A 17,991-nucleotide genomic window follows, 5' to 3' on the forward strand; every position below is an offset into this window, starting at 1 on the left:
AACAGAATTAGGTTTTGTAAAAAATAATATATAATAAATGCAACTAAAAATAAAATAAAATAAAGGTGGTGCCAGAATGGAAGTCTTAACTTTCAGGTAAAATACAGATATTGCTAATTTTCCTACAAATTTGGTTGACCAGCCTGAACAATGCCGTTTGATTTGGTGCATGATTACATCGTTTCAAGCGTTCCTGTAGCTCAAACATTAGATCATGATGCTAACAATGCCAAGGCTATAGCTTTAATTCCCGTGGAATGCAAGAACTGACAAAACGTCAAACTTGGATGGCATACAGTAGATAAGAGCTGCATTTGCATGATTAGAAAAAAGATTCTAGGGTTGTCCACCGAGTGAACTGACTTTGCCCTGAACGAACTCCATCAGCCCAGGTTGTGGGAAAAAGGCATCACCAACCACGTGAAACACTAACAGCTGGTCTGAAATGACTGAAAACTGAGATCCAGCTCTTCATATTCACAGTCAGCAAGACCATAATGACATGATATATTGTCACATATAGGCGTGTGAATCCACCTCAGTCTAATCTAATATCTTAGATGTGTCAGCACTGGTCTAATTACCATATGTCAGTTGTGCTGGACACACTGGACAGACAGTGGCAGCTGTGTTTTCCAGCCTCGGCTAGGGGCCATTCATGGCTCTCTTGGGTACAGGGATTCCGGGGTGTCCTTCTGTTCCCACAACATCACTCTGCAACTATTCCTCTACCCACCACCCCGTTATGAAAACTTTGTATGAGTGAGCATAACAATAACAGCAATATGAGATTCATTACCCTCACTATATAAGTTATATATCAACATGTGGAGAAGATGGTACTCAGCAAATTCTAAACACTCTAAGAGCACATGATCTGGGTAAGAAACAATATATTCTAACCCTAGTTCATCTTATTTGCAATAAAATCCAGCAACTAGCTCCTATAAAATATATGCAGTATAAAATTAAATATTATCCATAATCCAATTTAAAAAAATGATTGATTGATTTATTGACTGAATAATTGATTAAAAACACTAAAAACTAAAATCACACTTTTTAAATGTCACAAGTGAATCTGAAAATCACAACATAATCTATGGTTGCTAAACATTACAATATTAACTTATTTTATTATATTAAACATTGGATAATGATTAAGTATTGGATAATGATAAAGATAATCTCAGTGTAAAAATAGGGGAAATGAGAATAAATAATATCCAATATGATCATATATTGGCCAATTAAATTTGAATGCATGGTTTAAAGTAGCCGGAATTACCAAAATGGAAAACTCTACCCCTGACAATACACTCTTGCATATTTTTTTTATCACTTTTTATTCTAAATGAGGCTTGGTTTATGTGTTTATCATCTAAGGATGAAGAGTAAATTCTTTATAATGCAATGCAAGGATTCACATAAACTTGCAATCCATTGCGAACGAAAGGAAGGTCACATCAGGTTTTGACGATTGTGCAACTCTAGGAAACTGGATCTTATTCGGCCCACTGACTAGATACAACACAGCTGGTGATATGCTCATCCCAACCCCACTTATCATCCAAAAGTCAACATCTACAGCACCAGCCAGGAACCAGAGGGCCATACGAAGCACCGTCGTTTCACTAAAACCTCTTTCGGGAACTACACAGCCTTACAAGGTCACAACTTGCAGGGCTCAAAAAGAAACGTTTGATTTATTCCTTAAGGGCACTCGTTGGATAAAGGGATTTGTTACAAACTGCTCACACAAAGCCCTGTAAAATGCCACAGGCTCACTTCACAGACAGAGTTAATTTAAAGTGCAGTCCTCCTCTCTCTCCAGCCCCTGGGTCTGCTGTCTAATGCCAGGCCGTGGTAGAAAGCAGCAGGTGGTTCAGGGTGGTTATCTTAGACCTCCTATTTTGCATGATGGGAAGGCAGCTGAACTCGAGCCAAAGTAAGTCTTGTGTGAGAGCCAGACATCTCATTGCCACATCAGTCAGCATGTTAATAAAGAAACTATGCCAAAAATGAGGGTCGGTCTAAACGAAGGACGAGCAGGAGGCCATATATAGGGAGACTAAGTAAGGAGGATTTTATGCATATTTTTTTTTTCTCAAAAATTGAGAAGACAGCACCAAAAGAAAAAAAGAAGGGCTTTTCCCACGCTTGAAACTGTAAAGCTGGTGTAATTCCAAACCCTGAGTTTATATAATCCTGGGTTATCTTGTAACATGTTTCACATAGTTCACCCTGGGATAGTAATCAGTCGTGGGTAGTTAGGTTTCAAAACTCAATTGTAAAGTCAGGAAAATTCAAATAAAAAAAAAAATCTTATTTGCACTTCAGCGAGTTTGAAATACTTTGAAATAACTGCATAAATCAGCTTCTGAAACATCTTAACAAAAACAAAGAAAATACAACAACAACGAAAAAAAAAATGCAAGATCAGCATGTGAGCCTTACTGTAACTGCACATATATATATCAATAATTAACTAGGCAAGAATTGAGGCAATTTATGACTGGTTGTCTGTTGCTTAACAAAATACTTTTGGCTTTTGGCCAGGATAATTATGGTGTTCACCAGCATAGTTGGTGAAGCTGGTTGGCTGTGGACATTTAATTATGCTAGTTAACACAAAGTCAAAACTTAGCATATCTATTTTCTAAATGCATGTTATGGATCACATTAGAAACATAAAATAATCCATACACAAATGATAGACTTCTCTCTGCTAACATATGCTGGACCTCTCCAAACATTTAGCCTGCTTTAACTCCGCCCCTAAAAGTTCCCATACACGCCCACATTGAATCAACATTCAATCTACAGCTTATGCAAAAAATCAAATGCCCGCCCTACATTTTTTTCTCTTAATGTTAATTAGTTACACTTCGATATATGTAACAATACGGAAGAAGAGATCTCTCACTATACTTTTATTTAATCTTGACTTCGACAAGCCTAGCACGATCAAAAATGACGAAAATGGTGACCAGTGATCATGATGTTTCAAGCATGAGGTTCATTCCCTATGATGGCAGCCTACCTCCAAGAGGGCCGATCTTGTTGGTGATGGCGTAACGAAGGATGCGCTCTTCTTTGACGTACATAACAAATATGCGCTCCATTCTCAGTTCCAGCGTCTCCAGTCCGCTGCGGGGCCCGTGAGAGCAGTCCCTGTATGTGATGTTCTGTTTGACCTGGAAAGTGTAGGTCTCTGCACCGTTTTCAGCTGATACGACTGTAAACTCACGCACGGATGTGGAGGTAATCACTGAGAACAGGAGAAAAAGGCAAGAACTTAGAGGAAAGCAATTCAAAGCAAACTCTGGGCTTTAATTCTAGAGCCACGGGATCTGATTGCTAAGCAAGCTCATGTTCAGCAACATGAGAGACAGCTTCCTCTGAAAGGAAGTAGAAGAGACGGGAAACGTCACAAGATCTTTTTTTTAGCTTACATGTTTTTGAAAAATCTCTTATGCACAGCAAAACCATAATTTTATGATTATAAAGTGTGAATAAAATGTAAAATAAATCTTTAATGTCACTTGATATTTCAGAATTTATTCAAATATTCTGTTTCAGTGCTCAAGAAGCATTGCTTACTATGTTGAAAACTATAATTGAAAACAGTTTAATTTTTAAGGAAATTGTAATAATTTTTTTTAGTATTCTTTTATTTTTGTATATTTGTAGCAATAGCATGAAAGGAAAGTTTATTTGTTCAGCTTTGATGATGTATAAACGTCCATTTCAAAAAACTGACCCTTATGACTGATTTTGTGGCCCTAAGTCAGATATTAATTAAATTAGTTTAAGTTTAATCTAATGGCAGCTATATATAAAACAGAATATAAAAAAAAACAATCATGAAAACACTCTAAAATTGGATCAGGGTCATGAAACACAGATGTACAGATATATTCGTTCCCTAAATTCTTCCTCCAGAACTTACACGAAGGATAATAATGGTAGATGTACTTAAATGGCTCCATCTGCACCGTGGCACCAGGAGGGATGAAGGGAACACTGCCCTGTAAATGAGTGTCCACATTGAGGTAGTTCTGGGTATCCAAACCCGTGGCTGTCTGGACGATGCTGAGTCGCTGGTTCCCAGGATAAAAGGTCACATCGGCATGGCGAGTGAATTCAGCACCTGTAAAACAGAAAAGTTGATATTCAACACGATTAAAGGTCATTAAAGAGCATTGTTGCTCACTCATTTTACTGCAAACAAATATTACGAAATAAGATCCAGATGGGGGATATGACCCTTAAAATGGAGCTTGATGAACATTTAGCTGTTTTTCGTAAAAAGAAAAAAGCGGGTTTTTACATACAAAGTGAAAACATATTATTATATAATGGAGCACCTGACTTAAATTAGAGGAAGTGGTTGTGAACATATCAGACCAGCAAAGCCCTTGTGGGACTCTATTAGCGAGAACAAAACCTTTAAGCCTAAAATCTCTCAGCAGGAGGCCATATGTTTAACAAACATTCAACACTATAAAAGAAGTACAAAATGAGAACATGAAGGCCTCACCGGTGATACTGAAGCCATTAAGGCTGTTTGGCAGCTCCAGGGCAAAGAGCCAACCAAACAGGCCTCCAATGGGGGCCACGGGCATGAGGGCCCAGCCCACCGGCTCTGGGACCTCACTGATGGCCGTGTATGCCCGTCCGTCGCCCACCACGATGTAGGCGTGAAGATCAATGCTGTCCAGCTGCACTGTTGTGCCACCCACCAGTACAGTGCCTCTGACCTTTCCATTCACACGATGAGGGGCACCTGAGGACAACATAGAGATGAAATAAAAAAAAAAAAAAATCAAACTTACAATTACTATTTACAAGCATGTGGATAGCTAAATAATTCTAAATAAATCTGAGAGGGAATAAGGATTAAATGTGATGAACTTCATAAAAAACCAATAGAGCGCTGAAGGGATTTTTAGGCTAGTCCGGAGATTAGTCCGAAAAAAATAAGCAGTTTAAAAGTTAAAAACTTGATAGGTTTGTTTCCTACAACCATGCAGCTTTATGCTTCACAGGATGTTAATTAATATACTGGGATCATGTGGATTAGGTTTTCTTTCTGACGGCACCCATTCACTGTAGAGGATATATTGATGGCCAAGTGATGTGATGCAAAATTAACTCATCTTGGTTGTGAGCATTTTAATTTTGAGTTTTTCTTTTTTTTTTTTTTTGCAAAATGTGAGCTACAGGAAAGCTGTAAAAATAACGGTATGGCTTTAGAAGACTTGGAATATTGCATAAGTATTGGTAGATTAAAAGACTATGCTTTTGCTGAAGGAACTCACAATGTGATTCGACTCTTTTTTTCAAAATTTTTTTTAACAAAATGAGATTTTAGGCATATTAAATCTCTTCATGTAAACAAACCAAGGCATTGCCTGTCAGACGCATGCAGCATGAGCAGTTTTTAATCTAAATTATTAGTGCTATGAAATAATAATAATAAGTAAAATATCTGTGCGAAACAAAAATGTATCAGACTTCATTTAACATCTCAACCGATTTGAATCGTTTGAATCGATTCGTTCAGTTTGTTATTGCTCCAATGAAATATGCCGCTTTTTGTTGAGAAGAAAAAAGAAAAACATTACGGGTTGAACTACTTCTTTAATTTACAAGCTGCTCTCAAAAGCTACAATTTCTCCAGTTACTCAGCTGTTTCAGAGTGGTTCTGGATAGTTTTCCCTCTACACCACCTCCCTCACCGGCCACACAAAGCTCCTACTGTATACACACGCATATCCAACAGCTGAGGAAGCTTTTCCACTGAATATTTTCTCTCAGACACAAATGTCTGTCATTCAGCGCAAGCCAGACTTGACTTTGAAACGGGGCTCAAGATTTCTTTCACACATAAGCACGGAGTCGATGTTCACAGGTAAATTACAGTCGTACAAAGCCAATGTGATGTCACTGTCTTGAAAAGATCCTGCTCCTCGAGCCCCGTGAGGGCCGCTGAATGATTCACCGGGGGAAATCCACTCAGGTTTTTCCAAAAGTTCAAGTGTTTCCGACATAAAACCCCCCACAAAATTGCTGCGGCAGCCACAACTCTTAATAAAAAGACTGTGGAATAAGTTGTGGGTATTACCGCAGCCAGTTAACACAAGAGTTCGCCAATTACAGACAATTAGCAGCACGCAAGTGAAGCAGTCAGTAAAAGACCAAGCTTGACAGGAAATAACGGTTTGGAATTTGCACGCCAAATCTAAATTTTATCTACAAATTTCTATGCATTACAACAATATACATCTTTACTTTTAAAATAGCGCGCTGGAAAGGGAAATACCGGTTATATATCCCCAGAGATGTACTGCGAATGTTTTCAGAACAGGGTCATGTTATGTGTAGCTTTTACAATGGCTCTTTTTACAGCCCCGGTCTTACCGTTTGGCAGGCAGTGACGACCGTTGCCGTAGAAGCCTGAGTTGCAGTGACAGCAGAAGCCAGAGGAATAGTCTGAGCAGTGTGCGTTGTGACTGCACTGCTGCTGGAAACGCTCACATGTCTCTTTATTATCGGTCGAGTAATGGATGACTGCGGGAGAGAGCGGAAAGAGAGACAAATTGCTCTTAAATAGGCCAGTAAAGTCAAACTCAGTCCTAAGTCATAGGTTAACTATCACACAATCCTAAATTCTCTAGGGATTTGTTTTGATAGAGAATGCTGAATAATTGGAAGTCACAATACAGTCAAATAGTATATGATAAGTAAGTATGATAAGTGCATAAAAAAAAATTATAGCCTTGTAAAAATACTTGAATGCATGTCCATGTATGGGAATTGTAAGGTTTTTGTATTAATCTGATCTTTTTGTCCATTTATGGTGTTTTGAAGAGATTAAATCAATTTTGTATGAAACGGTGTAATTGTGTTGATGTATATATTCATCAAATTTTGGGCACATTTGCAGATATTCAAATATATTTTAATATGCAAAGCTAAAAGTGCTCTTAAGCGACAAAAAAATTATTTTATTCAGTGTGTAATAATTATGTATACACTACTGGATATCGATATCTGAACTACTGGATATACTACTGAATTGCTAACCGTGCCAATTCAGTATTATTTATACACTATTATTAATATTTTGAGTAATTGTTTTTTTGTTTAAGTTTTTATTTTAAACTGCAGTTTTTAAGGTTTACTAATTTTATGTTGTCATTGTTTGTATTATTATTATTAGAAATAATAATTTGATTTAAGATTAATTTTATTTTTTCAATTTAGTTTTTTTACAGTACAATTTTTAAGTATTTATAAGTTTATTCATATGTTTTGCCATTTGTTTAGCCTTTGTTGTTTCCTCTTTTTTTTTAGCATTTTTCGTTTTTCATTGTATTTTGTTTTTGTTTATGCTTTTCATGCAATATATATATATATATATATATATATATATATATATATATATATATATATATATATATATATATATACATATATATATATATATATATATATATATATATATATATATATATATATATATATATATATATATATATATACACACATATATATATATATATATATATATACACACATATATATATATATATATATATATATATATATATATATATATATATATATATATATATATATATATATATATATATGTTGTATAGTTGTATTTTAAATAAAGTTTATTTAACAGTAATAACACTAGAATCTAAACACTGCTCACAACTGATTAACATTAGCAATAAGCAAAACTTTGTCTGAGACAGTTGCTAAAGTACGATTGGTCAGTAACATTTTTAGGGCGGTGCTTAGCAAATGTCCTTTCGATATATATTAGTACTGGTTATGGATGACAATCATTAATCTCACCTCCAGAGTCAAATTCCACTTTTTCCTCAACACTGAATACTTGACCTCCAGAAGGTGGGACGTCCTTCACACGGTTCGGGTACACCTGTAGAATTGCATGCTTGGGTAACGGCCTCTGGGGCTGGGTCACGTCCTCTGGCTGTGGAAACTCTCCTGGACCAGACTCTGATGGCTGAGGGGGAGACTGACCAAGGGGCACCTCCTGTTTAAGACGCTCCAGTATTGAGGAGTCCTGGTCTGGCTCAAGATACTCCGTTGTGGTGGGATCTTGAAAGTCAGGATCAATGGGATCATACTCTTCCTCATCCGTGTCCGTGTAGTCTTCATCAGGGAAGGCAGCATCTAGGACCGGGGGAGCTCTGGTGTAAAAAGCCTCATGCTGTGCAGGAACCACATTCTGGAAGGAATATCTGTTTCCAATGTGGAAGAGCCAAACTCCACGCTCTCCTATGTTTCCTTTTCTACAGAGAATTATAATATTAAATTAGAATTAAAAATGATTATTACAAATATTGTAATTATTAAAATTAAATTAAAATTTTAATTAATCAAAGAAAAATCTTTGATAATAAAATAAAATATAAACAAACATAACATAATATCTAAATTGACAATATAACATAAAACATGTATTATTAATAATATAAATTCATAAATGTACATCAAAGAAACATTTAATGTTCTGTTTTTCTGTGTCCATACACTTTTTTTTTTTTTTTTTTTTTTTAGCAAGCATGCATTAAATTGTTTTTGTGATGTCACAAAAGACAAATAAATGTTTTTTTTAAACCTGAACAAAAAACGTATCAGGGTTACACTAAACTGTTTGTCATATTTGTAATATAATTCAGCATCCTAGAATGATTTGTGAAGGTTAAAATAATGGCTGCTAATAATTCAGCTTTGCCACCACATAATTTTTATTTTAAAATATATTATAAGTAGATATAAATAAGTAGAATTTTTTTTTTTCACATTGTACATTTTTACTTTCTTATTTTTACATAAATATAGCCTTGGTGAGAATGGCGCCATAACTAAAATGTTTATGCTATGCTAGATTTTTATTTATACAAAAATACAAATGAACATTTAATAACAATTAATTAATAATATAATAAGACAATTTATTTTACCTGTTTATTTCTGAGCAATGTTCCGCCTTATTTCTAAAAGTAAAAGTTGTTTTATTTTAACAAAGCCCCGTTTTAAAATGCCAATTTCTCTGATGCTTACTGGTAAAGGTGTTTGACAGACTGCTCGTCACTGGTGACGCTGTAGTGTGGCCCCTCTGTCCGAGAAAAGAAGAGGAAGGACAGCTCTCCTCTGGTGAAGCCCACACGAGCTGGAAGCTCAATTTCAACATTGTAAGATTCCTTGGGCCGTGTCCCAAAAAACTGAAGGCCATCCTCGGGGTACAGGAACAGTGCATAAGTATCCTTCTCATTGTACGCAAGCACCACTTGGAATGTGTTTACCTTGAAGAGAAGAAGACCATTACTCCAGAATCAGTGCAGCACTTTAGAAGGTAATAAAACCTTCAAAACACATCACCTGTAAATATTCCACTATATACTGTAAATCTATCTAAAATTGTTTATTTAACTTCCTTCTCCTTACTTTTGGACATAGTTGTCTCTAAAAGAGATTTGTTTTCTGTATATCTTAATCGGTACCGTCTAGAGCTTCAGCTGAAATCCAAATATGGTGTTTCTACTGATTTTACAAGCCCGGTAACCCACCAAATGTGCCTCAGTACTGTCTCAAGCCCCCTTTTGCTGTTTTTCACACCTAGTTTACTGCATTTAACAGATCACCAAAAGCATTTTAGGAGCTTAGAGTCACCCTTGGCCATGTCCAGTTGATTTAGTATTACTAGTGTGATTTTAGTATATACTATCATTCAGAATTTGCTTTATATTAGGGGTGTATCGGTGCACAGATATGATGGTTTGGTACGTACCTTGGTTTTAACATCACTGTGATTTCAGTACGGGGGAAAAAAAACTTTTTCTTTTTTAAATAGTGGTTTACTGAACTGTACGTATTCTTTAAATACATTCAGTTATAGTTACATTTTTCTTAGTGATAAAAATCTACCTCAGCTTATGTTTAAAAGGGAGCACTTCTACACAACTTAACACACACTTCAATTTAATTACTATTTATTTTTAAACAGATGATCAACATCCAAACGCTACGCAAACATGTGTTTACACAAAATAAATAATACAATTTCTATGTTTTTTGTTTAATTACAAATAGGTTGTCATAGAATGTTTCATAACGGATTAATTCAAAAATGCATTAAATAATTACGACAAACAGAGTATATGGTGTGATATTTCATCACGGATGGACTATTCCTTGAGGTAAGCTTTCTAGCAAGACGTCCTAATGACGTTTAGATATTAAGAAGCCCTTCCCCCTTTCCAGTCTCTCACGTACACACTCACACAGAGGATGTGTGTGAAATTCCTCTCCTGTGTTTAGTAATCCAAGCTGTCCCCGAGTGGAGCCATCACCTCCACAAAACAACCCCCAATTCCAGAGAGACAATGCTGCATCTGGCTTTCAGAGAGCCTCGGGCTGCCTCATTCCCCAGCACGCATCCCTCCTGGATCCCCTCACCCAACCCTGCTGCCTTCAGCTCCAAACTCCTAATTGCAGGACCACACTGCCTCGAAGCAGTGCAGAAACACACCCATAAACAAGATTGTTTAAAGATGTTATAGTACCAAAAGAAAAATTAGGACCCCACAACGAAGGGGTCTACGGACTTGAGATGGTACCACATCAATACATTATAAATGATCATCACCATCACAACAATACTATTAACAGTATTTTTTTCTTCATAACATCTCGATAAATGTATAATTCAGCTTATGTAAAAACTGTTTACAATAATTAAGCCTTTTAATGCTTTTAAAGAATTGTCACATGATCCTTCATAAATCATTCAAATATGCTGATTTGGCGAAAACTGCTTTTTGCTGCTTACTATTTCGTAAAATAGTTTTTCTTGATCTTTCGTGATTCGTTGATAAATAGAAAGTTCAAAAGAACAAATTTTGACACTATAAATGCATCCATGTCGAATTCATTTTAATATTTTATGCCAAATTTTTCAATCACAGCAAGTTTATTAAGTTCTCCAACACTGTTTAACAGTACTTCACACTATTACTGTATTTTAGATTGAATAAATGCAGCCTTTTAATAAATTTTATTAATTATTTTGATTCATTTATTTTCCTATATATTATCCTGTTGTACATTTCCTTCTATCTCATACATTTTTTGTGTATAATTCTTTGCCAATACTCTACGCAAACAGAATTGTGCCAATAAAAAACTTTCAATGACAAAATACTTTCATGGAGTATCACCTCCTTAAGCTCCTACTTCTTCAATCCACGAGACGTCTGCAGACAGACAGACATGTGACGGACTGGAGGAGACGCAAGACTAGATAAGGTGGTTTAAATCCCAAAGGCAAACATAAGATATCATCCAGAGATTTCACCATTTAGACCCTCTTGAGCTTCAGCAAACTCTCGGCGGACAGACTAAACGGAAACGTAGTAAATCAACTCAAGGATGTGCTTTCTTCAAACAAGCCCTTTGGCCTAAACCTCTTCTATTGCAATCAAGTAAAATTTAGTAAGCAAACATTGCTTAAGATAGTAAACAGTTCCAAAAGCATGCAACTCTTTAGTCAAGAAAGATGTCTGCGGTTTGACTTTCCACCCAGTAACCTTGCATGAGCCAAACAGCAGGAGGCTAAAAGTATTGAGCCAATTTATCACAAGTATCAAACATCTAAATGTGGAGTATCTATTTTTATGACAGCTTGAATGCCATACTAGTATTTAGTGTGTTCTTTGGGACATTTAGCTTTGACAGTGATGATATATATTGTGACATATATATATATATACTGTGATAGCGTCTTTTATTACTTGTATTTAGAATTGTTTTTTCTCTGGAACACTGTGACCCAGCGATACAGAGTATATTCCTGATAAACAGATAGAGGGAAATTCCTGATAATATTTACTCTGAGAATACAAACACGAACATGACCTTACGCAAGCCAAACTAGGAAAAAATGCTGCTTCCGGAACCAATGAATAACAAATGATGATACTTCATGAGCAATGCAGCTGTTTCTGCTCAATTGTCTGGATGAGAGAGCTGGATATACACCAGAGACTTAAAGAATGACCCATTCACTGATGACCATCAGAATACACCAAAAACATCAGAATTCGATTCCATCTCAGCTGAAATCACTCCACTTACACACCAGCAATAGTCGACCTACGACTGAACTAATAAACTTAAAAATCTTTTGTGGCCTGGATGTGACCTTCTAAATAACATCAAACTTTTGTGCCCTTTAAGTTAGTTTATTCTTATGCACCTAAAAGCTGCATTTATTTAATCAAAAAGAATACTGCAATACTGTAAAATATTGTTAGAATTCAAAATGTAGTGGTTAAAAAAAACATAAACTATTATTTGTAAGGATTCTTCAACGAACAGAAAGCTCGGAAGAGTGTAAATGAAACAGAAATCTTTCTAACAGTTCAAATGTCACTTTTGATGATTTAACGTGTTCCTGCTGAATAAAAAGTATTAATTTCTTAAATAGAATCCCCAACCGGTCTCAGACGTCTATGCATGCTTTACTGTTCACTGCACAATTTATCTTAAGATTTTGTGTCTAATATTATACACAAACTCCAACTTTTGCATCATGACTCATAACGGATTGCAAAGCTATTCTAATGGAGAATCAGTGCAAAAAACTAAAACTAAAAAACTTATAATTATGCACAGCAACTAAAATAGGATTGCTATTATTCTTAAATGTTTCACTTTTTATTATATTTTACTGCATTAGCACTATTATATTATATTATAAGAAATAAATGTTTGATTTTATGGCGTTTTTCTTTGCACTTGTGCAATAAACAATTAAGTTAATGTGCTTGGCGTCTTAACAACACTGAACGAAAACCCTACTCTTCATTCAAAAAGACCCTCAGGCCCCTGAGAAACGCTACGGCTTTAATCATCTAAAACCTTCCCAAGCGTTTCGGTGGTATGCGAGGTGTCGAGAAGACCTAATCACTGTGGTGACGTAGACAATTAGGAGCAATTCAATCCCGCCAATTGTTCTTTTGAACAGCAGGTAAAATGAAAAGCTCTAGGATAGATTAGAAGGTAAGTGGGAGACGCTATTGTACCGTGACCACAGATGACCAGCTTTGATAACCCCAGGCTAAAAGGAGCTCCAGGGCAAGCCAGACCTCAAGGGTCACACTTAGTATGAGTTCTCTTACCCGATTGGACAGACTAGAGCTGCGAGTGACCTCCTCATAAGCGGACACATTCTCCCAGGTGGCGATAAAGGCATGGGTCGGGCTGAACGTGGCATCTGGAAAGCCTCTCTTGACATCCGCTTCCGCCCGCTTCAGCACGGTTGGAGACTCCGTCTGCCGGTAGAAGATGGATCCTTTTCCTTTGCTGGTGTCAATGTCGGCCAGGAAGGGGGCGATGACAGGGAAGTCGGTGGGGAAGCCGTCATCTACGTACTGCTTCTCCATGGGAAGATCCTGAGTTGAGATGATTCCATTGGTGGCCACCTGGAACGAGACACCAAACAATGAGAAATGTCTATAATGATCTAACTTTGCGGTCAATTAGGACAGAATAAAATTTGTTACAGCAGAAATAAGCTCACTGCTGTTGAATTTAACGAATGACAAATAACTCAACTTTTAAATAGTGAAAATAAAAAATACTGAACAATATAAAAAAAAATTACAATGACAGGCATTAAATAAAAATGTAACTTCACACCATATAATGTAAATTACATTTACATATTCATTCATGTTCCCAGAGAGGTTTCTTAAGAAGGTAAATAAAGGCAAAGCAGCAGCAACAACAAAACATTATTATACGTTTGATGTACTCACATATAAGTTATGGAAATACGCCTCATAGAAGTACATGGGTTTGGTGAGCGTGATCACTTTAGAAGTCTCATCGTCCCCTTCTTGCAGAGCAACATCGCCGTGAAACACCCCATATGGATAGATGTCATGCCTGTGAATGCCTGTGACAAGCTGAACTGTCCATAAAAGTTGCAAACAGAAGAGCGCTATTTTGTCCCGGGTCATTTTAAAGAACAGTTGGAGCACATGCAGCTTGTATTCGCGCGGCACACATTTAGTTTGAATGAGTTCAGTGATGTTAGGCGTGAAGCTGGGGATTTGTGATCCAGGCGTTGAAAGGGTGGGGCTGTGGGAGGACGCGCGCACGTTGATTGGCTGACGGGTGACACAAGGGACGTCATCTGCATGTCATTAAATTGATCAGAGAAGGGATTTTGTGGCGAAAAGGTGTCTTAATTTAATTCATGGAGAAATGTTATAAATGCTCCATCAAATGAATGCTTCCTATATAACTCATAAAATACATACGTTTCATAACTTGCATTAGCCTTTGTATTAAATATCCTAAACATCCTAAAATGCAAGTATTATATTATTTTTTGATTTCTTTTATTTTTATAGAAGCGTAGCTATAAAATGTCGTTTAATAATCACGTTTCCTGTTTTACCTGACAGTTTGCGAGTGCGGTTGCTTTAATCCAATTACTAATCCAATCATCTCTATTGTCTGCTGCTATTCTAGATAGTCTCTGATCAATTTAAGAAGTGTAAATATTTCATAACAAATGGATGAGTGTCACAAATCACTTCTGAGGCTCATCAAAGACTCTGACCGTGTTCATTCACACTGCTCGTTTTTTACTTCATTTACTATTGTGCTCGCATTTGCATCGCGAATACTGCAGAATACATGCTTTCTTTCCTTTTTGGCACATATTGTGTAAATAATTTATTATTTTTTTGGACTCACATACATATAGCCATATATTTCACATTTTCATATATGTTTTTCATTTATCTTGAAAATTACTTACCGTTTCTTTCTTGTTTCTGGTGCCATCTAGCGGCCAGTCGTATATAAATATTGGATTCTATTGAAATAGGGACATCTAAACTGGAAAATACTAACAAGAGGATATTTCTGAGTTGTGCCCTGTCTTATAACAAATTCTTCTGTAAACGATGCACAAAAATTCAACAATCGAGAAATGTACTGCAGAGTTCGTAGCCAGAACAAAGTTAATGAAACCATTGAAAAGTTGAAAAATGTACTAAAATGTAGTTTGGCAATTCAATCTTTAAAGAATAATAAAAAAATAAATGAATGTACCATTTAAAGTTCTGAAAAAATTGTTTTGTAAATGTTTCATGATTACTAACTGAAATAATTATTTAGCCTAATACATACGCAAATAACTTAAAACAATGTCCAAGCACACTTGTTTAACTACTAACAAAAGATGGCGCCTAAGGGTGAAAGGCCATAAGGATTTTATCTTCTCTCTGATCGCTGAATAACAACAAACACCACCACAGCACTTTTCTAAACACCTGTTTGTCAAACAGTACAAACAATGACAAAAGATCAAATTTGAGGTCATTTGATTTAATAATGTTCAAAAGTTTGGGTTGGTCAGATTTATTTCATCGAATATACAGGCACATCTCAAAAAACTAGAATTTAAAAAAATATTATTTTAAAAAGTGAAACTTTCATATATATTTTAGATTTGCTACATGTAAAGTCAAACATTTCAAACATTTTGTTTTAATTTCAATGATTAGAGCTCACAGCTCATGAAAGTCAAAATCCAGTATCTCAAAATATTAGAATATTTATATTTGAGTTTCATTATAAATTCTGGGCATCTCTTGTTCTTTGATACCACAATAATGGGGAAGACTGCTGACGTGGCAATGATCACTGACACCCTGCACAAAGAGGTTAAATCACCGAAGTTCACAGAGTGCTGTATCAAAGCATAATAAAAGGAAAGTTGACTACAAGGAAGAAATTTGGTAGGAAAAGGCATTCAAGTAACAGGGATGACCACAAGCTTGAGAATACTGCCAAGCAAACCTGATTCAAACACCTGGGAGAGCTTCACAAGGAGTGGACTGACGCTGGAGTCAGTGCATCAAGAGTCTTAACGCTCAGACGTCTTCAGGGAAAGGACTACCAAACAACTCCTGAAACAGAAACAAAGTCAGAACTTGTCTCTTTTCAGATAAAATAAATTTTTGCATTTTATTTGAAGATCAAGGACTGGATGAAGACTGGAGAGGCACTGAATCCAAACTGCTTGAAGTCTGGTGAGAAGTCTCCACAGTTGGTGATGGTTTGGGCTGCCGTGACGTTTGCTGGTGTTGGTCCATTGTGTTTTATCAAGTCCAGGATCAATGAAGCCTTCTATCAGTTGATTTTGGAGGACTCTTGCTTCCATCTGCTGACAAGCTTTTTTTTTTTCCTTTTCCAGGAGAATTTTAGCACTTGCAGTGACAGAACCTCTTCCAAGTGCTTTGCTGATCATTATATTACTGTGACTTGATTGGTCAGAAAACAAGCATGATCTGATCCATTCACTCCTTAAAGGAGCCCTCACCAAGATTTAAATGCATAAATTTGCATACTTTAAAGATCTTGAATTTTTCCGTTTTGCAAACCTTTTTTTTGACTGATCCTAGAAAATATTCTGAGATACTGGTTTTTGCCATTAATGAGCTGTAAGCCCTTATTCATCAGCATTAAAACAGACCAACTTTTAAAATGCTTAATGAGGTTAATTTTCAGAAGTCATTACTCTAGCTTTCAGTGTCAAATGATCTTATGCTGATTTGGTGCTCAAAAAACATTTCTTCTTATTAAAGTAAACTGTTGTTTTTTCTTCAGGATTAAAAAAGTTTGGAAGAACAGCATGCATTTTATAACATTTTTTGTTTTAAATTTGTGATCAATTTAATAAATCAAAAGATAAATCAGTACCTTAATTGACATACAGAGGGCGCAAGATGAAAACAAATATCAGCAAACAATATTACCGTCTGAATTAATGGGGAACCCAGTAAAAGCATATTTTTTTGCACATTTTGTATTTTGAATTACATTTTCTATTGCAAATAAAACCTTTCTTATCACTTCTCTACTTTTAAAATGTATTTGTTTCAGGTGACTTGTCTGGTTCATTAATTTATCCTTTAATCATAAATTGTACAATAGGTTTCCTTGCTTTTTGATATTGTTAGTGAAAATAAATTTTTCTTAATGTAGCTGGAATTTGATCGTATCCTGATGTTCCCGTGATGTTCCTTAATTTCAGTGAATCTGATCCAGACGTTTCAAGTTTCACGACATGTTCATAATCATGTTTGGCCTGTCAGCTTGAGCATAACTACTTGTATTTACATAGGCCTTTTTATTAATATCAGACAATATGGTGCAGGAGAAGAGCTCTGTTGTTTTATCAAATTAAAAAAACATTGCACAGGAAGGACCAGGAAGCCCTAAAGTAAAAATGCACAAAATTCCCTTATGGCAAGACAAGTCACAGCATGTTGTGAGCTCAGATATGTACGTACCCAACCTCAAATCCTCTAACTCTAACATCCTTCAGCATTCACAAACGTCTGTTATAGCAAAGAGGAAGTAGGTTTAATTGTAAATACACAGAAAATATGAGTATGATGTTGAGTATGAAGGTAAACTTTCATGGGCCATTTTCAAAAGGTCACAAAATATAAATAATTGTAATATACTGATTTGCTGCTTAAGAAACATTTGTTATGGTTAAACAGTTGTGCTGGTGATGTTTTTATGCAAATTGCTATATCTTTTAGGATTCTTAAAAAACAAACAAATCAATAGCACAAAAGGATAGTGGTCAAGGTTTAATCAGAGGAAAATGTAAAGCCTATTTTTTTATAAAGGCACATTTTTTACTTATATCAGTTATTTTAATGACATTTTTGTACATACAGCACAGAGCCCTTTGGGACCCCAAACGGTCAGGAAATAAGGTCTCAATGGCACATGTGGTTTCAAGGAAGCTCAAATTTCTCATTGCTGTGTCTGGATCGGTGTGTGTGTGTGTGTGTGTGTGTGTGTGGAGGGTGGGGTCAAGACAATGACGTTGTTTCACCAGTCAAC

General features: G+C 35.9%; 1 protein-coding gene across 7 annotated transcripts in view; it reads right to left on the reverse strand.

The window, feature by feature from the left end:
• Positions 1–14,145, reverse strand: part of nid2a (nidogen 2a (osteonidogen)) — a 33,386-nt gene extending 19,241 nt beyond the window's left edge. For 4 of the 7 annotated variants that reach the window (XM_043262829.1, XM_043262833.1, XM_043262830.1 and 1 more), the window contains exons 1-8: positions 13,869–14,144; positions 13,230–13,532; positions 9,112–9,353; positions 7,876–8,336; positions 6,427–6,576; positions 4,544–4,789; positions 3,953–4,153; positions 3,044–3,271 (exon numbers count right to left, since the gene is read on the reverse strand). In XM_043262829.1, the coding sequence (XP_043118764.1) occupies positions 3,044–3,271; positions 3,953–4,153; positions 4,544–4,789; positions 6,427–6,576; positions 7,876–8,336; positions 9,112–9,353; positions 13,230–13,532; positions 13,869–14,072 (2,035 nt within the window). In that variant the 5' untranslated portion in view covers positions 14,073–14,144. Of the gene's footprint in view, positions 1–3,043; positions 3,272–3,952; positions 4,154–4,543; positions 4,790–6,426; positions 6,577–7,875; positions 8,337–9,111; positions 9,354–13,229; positions 13,533–13,868 lie in introns of all 7 variants that reach the window. The other 3 variants (XM_043262832.1, XM_043262831.1, XM_043262834.1) reach the window with 2 other exon arrangements.
• Between the last annotated feature and the right edge of the window lie 3,846 nt (positions 14,146–17,991).

This window comes from Puntigrus tetrazona, chromosome 17, assembly GCF_018831695.1.
Source record: "Puntigrus tetrazona isolate hp1 chromosome 17, ASM1883169v1, whole genome shotgun sequence".
In the NCBI taxonomy this organism is placed as follows: domain Eukaryota; kingdom Metazoa; phylum Chordata; class Actinopteri; order Cypriniformes; family Cyprinidae; genus Puntigrus; species Puntigrus tetrazona.